The sequence below is a fragment of the Pelodiscus sinensis genome, chromosome 8, assembly GCF_049634645.1.
Source record: "Pelodiscus sinensis isolate JC-2024 chromosome 8, ASM4963464v1, whole genome shotgun sequence".
Taxonomy (NCBI): domain Eukaryota; kingdom Metazoa; phylum Chordata; order Testudines; family Trionychidae; genus Pelodiscus; species Pelodiscus sinensis.
The window spans coordinates 23,974,407-23,981,886 of NC_134718.1; the positions used below are offsets into that span (position 1 = coordinate 23,974,407).

The following is a 7,480-nucleotide window of genomic DNA, read 5'->3' on the forward strand; positions in this document are numbered from 1 at the left end:
AACTGAAAAAGGCAGCTATTAGGTTTTTTTTAAATAGTACTTGTGATGACTAACAGACACTGTAACTAATAGGAAAACCCAACAGAGGAATATTTAAAAGCAGCTGTGAAGAAAATAAATCTTTAAGATGGTTGTGATTCATTACTTACTTTTATATCCCACCCTGACTTGATAGTCCATAATGCAGCCTTTGGATAACTTTTTTGATGTCTCTTATCTTTACAACTAAAAAAAGAAAGAAAAAATAATAATAAAAGGCTCCCACAATGCTGCTATTTTCTAACTCTCTTCTACCAAGACATGTCAGAGAAGAATGACAGCAATTTTGAAAAGGGTTGTCAGTCAGCTGTATCACAGATGGAACATATAATGACCTCCAGGGTCACAGTTCATTCGTCTACATAATGGAATGAATAGTGTGAATTGTGCACACAAGCTTTATTAATGGAGAAGCATAAAGAGCCGCAGCCTCATTGACTATAACTTATAAAAGCTATATTTGTAATAGCATGCACATACTCACTGAATGTTGACAACTTCATTTTAATCCATTAATAAAAAAGCATTCCCCCATTAGGCGATATCAGTAATTTTTCAGTCTAAAGCATTGATTTGTAATATTCCATTGATGGAATTTTTAATAATTTAAAGTAGACCCAAATGCAACTTATCTGGTTTGCAATCAATGAAGGTCAAGATAGCCAAACTGAAGGGATTGTAATTACAGTATAGACATGACAAGAAAAGCCTACAGGGGCTGGTCTATATTTGTTATAGGTGGGACTGGACTACTGAGGATTTTTTATGTTCTTCTCAATGATGGTGTGAAAAGTGCAATTAAATATTTATGAAAATAGAAAGTTGTCCACCTTAGCATTAAACTGTCTGGTCAAGATGATCCAATTATTTATAGTCTGGTTACAAGCCTTTGCTATTTGAATAGGTCTTATTATGTCATTAATGTTGACATGACTACATTTTCAGTATTTGTGGGAATTAGATTACTTTGTTTAAAATCTGATATGAGGTATTAAAAATGTCAGACTTCAGCAAGATGATTGACAAGAATGTTTCCAAAATAAGTTTCTGTGTACTGTATTTGCTTGTATAAGCAATCTGTCAACACACTGCATTCTTATTACTCTCTATTGAAACATTTTTTAGGTTTCATCGGAACAAGAGAAGGATCAAGACTCTTCGGATCAGAAAAGTTTATCTGAGCATCCTGCAACAGAAGAGATGAAAAAGCCTATCGAAGGGGCCCAGCCTCCTCCACTACCAGAGGCAACAGAGCCAATAGCTCTGAAGAAGACAGGCTTGATGGAAAGCAGCTCAACCAGTGAAAAGCTCCAGCAGGAAGTTAAGCACTCAGTCCCTCTTTCAGATGCTTCAGGGCCTCCTGAAGAGGACACTATGATGGAACCAGCCACCAACAAACCCTTGCACACCCCAACAGAGGTCCTCGCTGACACAAAGCAAGAACAAAGAGGATGCCATTTTACAGACTGTTTAGAAAGTGAAGCTCAAGAACTGCCTTTTCATGGTTTTTCTGCTATCCCTGTACCGTTCCCAAGTCACAAGGATATGGAAGAGGATAAATTGCCAGAGATGGCCGATTATATTGCAAACTGCACAGTAAAAGTGGATCAGCTAGGAAATGAAGACATACACAATGCACTAAAGCAAACGCCCAAAGTTCTGGTGGTACCGAATTTTGACATGTTCAAAGAAAAGGAGCTGCCAGGTTCCATTAACGATGACCCTAGTTTTAGTTACACACCCTTAATCTATTCAAAGGGTAATCCAGGCATCATGTCACCACTGGCCAAGAAAAAACTTCTGTCGCAGGTCAGTGGGGCATCCCTGTCTTGTAGTTACCCTTATGGGTCACCTCCACCTCTGATTAGCAAAAAGAAATTAAACAGCAGAGATGAACTGTCTGCAGGCACATCACAGACTCACAGTGTCCCCAGTTCTGATTCAGTGGCAGTTAATAGACCTTCTGTAATACAACATGTGCAGAGTTTTAAAACCAAGAAGTCAGAGGAAAGGAAATCTATTAATGAAGCCCTTAAGCCTGACACGTTAAGTAAGCCAGATGCCCATCGTTGTGATTTTTCAAAACATCACCTCAACTCGCTTGCTGAATCTTATGTACTAAAGCCAGATATTCAGGACTGCAAAGATAAAATGAATGAGAAAAGGGCATTGCAACACTCCCGTGTGCCCAGTTTCTTGGCAGACTTTTACTCATCTCCTCATCTGCACAGCCTTTATCGGCACACCGAACACCACCTTCATAATGAGCAGACGTCAAAGTACCTCCCTCGAGACATGTTCAGAGATTCAGAAAACATTTCTACTTTTACTCAACACAAACACCAGGAAAAACTTAATCTAAATTATCATCCATCTTTGCATCAGCAAGAAAAAAAGGCTGCAGTGGAAGCCTCTTCAGATGATCAGCCAACGGATCTGAGTCTTCCGAAGAGTGTACACAAACAGACTGCAAAGATTGCAGGGACCAGTCTCCCACATTCATCAATGTTGCCGCAGGAAAGCAAAAGTATTTCTCAGTTCCAAGCATCAGGCGGCCAGGGGGTGAGCCTAGACTGTAATCCTAAAGCTTGCCGTGTTTCTCCGATGACCATGTCAGCACCTAAAAAACATGGTGAATCCCTTCACAGGGCCGGAAAACAACCGACTCAGAGACTTGAGAATTTAAGAAAGATGGAAGGAATGGTCCATCCAATTATAAGCCGCAAAAGCAGCCCCCAAAACATTGGGGCAGCTCGGCCTTTGAAACGGAACCTAGAGGATTTGGACAAAGTCATTTCTGAAAAAAAGATCCGAGCTGTCTCTCCTCTGCACTTACCAAAGGAGGTACCTGCGAAGGAAAAGGTTCCCGATCGAGAGGGTGAAGGCAGCAAATCAGTTCATGGTCTGCATTCTGGCAACATGTTGGAAAACCATAAATTTCCTCTCTCGACTCCTATTTTCACAGGCCTGTACCCAGGAACACTGTGTGCAGGGTTGAACAATCGCATCCCAGCTGGATACTCTCATCCTTTGCAGTACTTGAAAAATCAGACTGTGCTCTCTCCACTAATGCAGCCTTTGGCTCTTCATTCCTTCATGGTGCAAAGACAATTTCTTACCTCCCCTGCAAATTCTCAGCAGCTCTATAGACACTTAGCTGCAGCAACACCTGTAGGAAGTTCATATGGTGACCTTTTGCACAACAGCATTTATCCTTTAGCTGCTATTAATCCTCAAGCTGCCTTTCCTCCTTCCCAGCTGTCCTCTGTACATCCTAGCACAAAACTGTAAACCCTTTTTAAAAAGTATCTGAGAAAATAATGCTACATTCCTTTCCCTGTGATAATGTCTTGCAAAATTAGAAATCAATATTTTTTTGTTAACCAGTAAGTAGTCTCATCCCATGTAGCTGAATGCTTCAAATCTGATTGAGACAAGACTATTTTCTAGTTTGTAATTCCAGCTCACACACCTGCTCTCCAAATCATTTCATTCTGCACATTACTTTTTTGATAGATCTTACATACGTTGAAAGCAAAGGTCAGCGCAAGCCAATGGAAGTTTAGGGACAGAGCTTAATCTCTTTGAAGCCAGTGGCAAAACTTGCATTTGTTTTCAGGGAATGTAGGATCAAGGCCCTTAGATTATTTAACTGAGTCAAGGACTCCAGACAAATCTGGAAAAAAAAGAAGGAGGCAATTGTGCTTTTTGGGAGGAACATTTCCTGACTTTCAAAGATTCAATCAATGCAATGTATAGTAAAACTGCAATAGATTTTTCATTTTAACACTATTAGAACAAAAAGGTAAACACTGTTTAATTTGACTGTACATATCTGCTTTGAAAACTATCAGTGTCACATTTGATAACATAATTTATATAGTTTCATTGGTTCAGTATAACCTGTGCTCTTTATTTTTTTAAATTAAACGGTATCATTTTATCTGCAACTTATTTTAAAGGCTGTGGCTCTCCTATTTTTTTTTTATGTGTGTGTGTCTGTAATTTTTCCAGTGCTAATACTTTTGAACAACTTTTTTTTGGTGGTAATATTATTGTTTACAAACTGAAGCAACTGGTTCAGGCTATAAACATACTGTAGATTATACAACAGTGCAATTGATGCATACAACCTTTTTATTGATGAGCTATTCCTGAGAGGTGCTGAGCACCTGCCGCTCCTACTGGTGTTGTCGCAAAGGCTCATACACTGCTTTCCTGGCCACGGAAGCTTTTGGTCTGTGAATGTGTTAACAATTGTACTTACCTTACCTAGGCTGTGAAACCCTCCCGCATACCAGAGAAATAAAAAACAAAACCTCACTGGCAACAAACTGCTGAATAACATTGGAGTGCAGAAGACAGATTTGTGGGTTGTAAGAATATGTCAAGAATGTCAAAAATTAGAACAGGAGCCAACCTTTATTTTTAATCAAAAGGTTTGAATAGGCCTGTGCCTCCAAACAGGGATGATCTGCGGAGGGGTTGGGGGTGGAAAGAGGTGCCTCCTCCCACAAAGAAGATTGCCACTAACTAGTGGCCCGAGGTTCAGTCGTCTGAATAGTGGCTTAGGAGTGATGCTCAGTTACCTAGCACCTTCTGACTAGTTAACATCAAGTGAAACTCAGTGCACAGACTATGCATCAGGTAAACCCCATTGAGAGAGCTACCTTCTCAACTGGCTTAAATTCACAGAGTCCCACCGAAGTCAAAGGGGCTGTGTTGATTAGTATAGGTAGAAATCTATCCTACTGGGCTTACATGAGACATAAGGCCTAAGCACCTTTTGTGATAGTCCTCTGCATGTATGCTGAATAATGCAGCCCAGTCACTGGGAGCAAAAGCCCATGAGTGAAGTTTTGAGTTTATAATAATGAAAAACGGTCATACGAATGTGGTCAGCTGAGAGCCATCACCGCCCTGCAGCTAAATATAGAAACTGAGATCAGAGAAGTTGAACTTGGAAGTATTTGACAATGTGAAAATTGGTTATGATTTATACCGTCTCAGTTATTATTCATATACAGAGTTATCAAAACTGTTAAAAATGGAAACACCTTGTACACCATGCATCTTATTAGAACTTCCCAGGATATGATGCCAAATGCAACATATAATGGAACAAATTTAACAAATTTAATGTCCTGGAAACCAGAATTACGTAGTCCTCTAGCGTTAAAGATCCTCTTTCTTCAGTTAAATACTTTATATTTCTGTGGTAAAACAAGATTTAATTGATCAGCAAGACCAGCAGAATCTAGAACATAAATGTGCCAATGAAGTTTATCTGCTATTCCACATATTGTACAGAAAACAAAATCATATGCTTATTTGGTCACAGACCATAGCATCGATGGCATCTCTAGTGAAGTTGCATGAGACCTAAATCATGTAAGAATATGGGGTTGGGGGGGGGGGAATGTATAAACATACAGCAAACACAAATATGCATGTGCCTGCCATTTAATCAGAAAACTGAACATTTATAGTGTTTATGATGATCTGTATTCATGCATTTCTTTACTACAAGTCTCTTATTTCACTTTTGATGACATCATCTTGGAACTTGATCACAGCATTTAAAAACAATGTTAACACAGAGGGGGGGAGGGGCATTTTTCCTTCATTTATTCCATGAGGCGACTCACTGTTTCTGTCTGAGGAAGCTCATAATATACTGGGGAAAACATTAGGACAAATAAAAAGAGATGGTAGCATAACCCCCCAACAGAAGAAGCACATTAGTTGTTTAAAAACTCTTACCAGAAATCTGGGAAATCTTTCAGAAAGACCATTGAATTCTCCATTGACTGAGAATTACTTTTTTAAAATGTCTTAAATGGGGCTTTGTTTGCATTTGTTTGAGTTCAAGGGGACTTATTATTGAATGAAATTGCACAAGCCTTTCTTTGTGCAATCAAACCATTGTTATTGGGAGGGTTGTAAAGGAAACTGTGGAATCTAATTGGCAATAGAGTCATAAATATATTTACGAAGAATCAGTTCCAAGAAATGTTGCAATTCAAATGCATCATGTTCAAGATTTATCAGAGATTCTGAAGGTTGTGAGATTCAATTAAATATAAAAGCCCAACCAAAACAATATTGGTGTAACTTCAAAGTACAGACTGAGTTTGACTTTAGGAAACAGAAATTGAAAACAGAACCTGACTTTTGCAACAAAATGTATTTCTAAGAAGGATCAATTTGTAATGATTGCATTTTGCAGTAGATCTGTCTTATTTATTTTGTCACTGGATAAGATCAGTTCCCATTTATATTAGGGCATATTTACTTTACAACTTGTTTGAATTGGCGCGTGATTCCTTAAATAGTGTACCCTTCTACACTTATGTGTCTAATGGAAGTTTCTATAAGGTCAGTAACACATTTTGTGTAGGTTTTTTTTTCAAAGAGAAAGGTTAATTTTTTTAATTCATTGTTCCACATAGTCACTTTTTTTTGTGGCGGTGGTCAATCAGGTCACAGCTGGTCTACTTTTACAATTGTCATGATTTTAATGCAAAATGGGAATTACCTCACTCACGTGAGGCCAGCAACATAAGAAATATTATGAGCACTTACTAGGTGTTTGATGTAAATGTGTTTGATATTTCATTTGTTCTCCTCCCCCCAGTTTTAAATCTGTTCTAATAATGGCAGCATAATCTACTAGCTGTTTATACTTTTTAAACTTTCATTTGTTGTATATATTGTATACTTTTTGTGATTCAAGTTATGTAGCCTATATGCGCTGTAAGGTGATTATCTGTATATAGCAAAATGGCCCAGTAATATTATATAGTATTCCACTTAAAAGGTTATTGAGTAACCTTTGTATTAGTTTAAACACTACCAGAAATAAAGCTGAGCCAACTATAAACACTCAATTTTTGTATGTTTTCCAAATTGTACTTATTAATGCTTTTGATACTGTATTATGTGCCAATAGTTTCCCAATCGCATAGGAGGCAAAAGATATTTTGTACTTTTTGATCCACTGTAATTATTTAATAAAAAATGCTACTATCTGTCCTCTTCTATGGTTGATTAATAATTTTGTAAACAGCTCTTATCACAAGGGATTACATATTATCCAAGCCAACCTTTCAACCCTTTTATATTGGCTTCTCCAGAAATATCCCCTCCCGCAAATGATTAAAGAAATGGAAGTTTACAGTGTACTAAATGAGGAAGCGATAGGCATCTTCAGTGTTCCTCTGTCTCTGCAATTCTCTCATTAGAGTGTGGCTCTGGTCAGAAGACTGACTGTAAAATAGCTCTTGACTGGATAACATTCAGGCTCAGTCAGTGACTTCCATAATACACGTATTCCATTTGCATTTCACAATGGGGTTTGTCTAACTGCTAGCACTGCAGATTCAGGATGGGATCTGAAAATCAATTTCTGTTCTTTCTGGCTCAACCAACAATAAAGATT

At 38.2% G+C, this 7,480-nt stretch overlaps 1 protein-coding gene across 5 annotated transcripts in view; it reads left to right on the forward strand.

Moving 5' to 3' along the window:
- The window catches only part of ARID5B (AT-rich interaction domain 5B), a 168,546-nt gene extending 161,467 nt beyond the window's left edge, over positions 1-7,079 (forward strand). For all 5 annotated transcript variants that reach the window (XM_006129784.3, XM_075934882.1, XM_075934883.1 and 2 more), the window contains one exon: positions 1,165-7,079. In XM_006129784.3, coding sequence (XP_006129846.2) covers positions 1,165-3,330 — 2,166 coding nt within the window. In that variant the 3' untranslated portion in view covers positions 3,331-7,079. The remainder of the gene's footprint in view (positions 1-1,164) is intronic.
- The last annotated feature ends 401 nt before the right edge of the window (positions 7,080-7,480 follow it).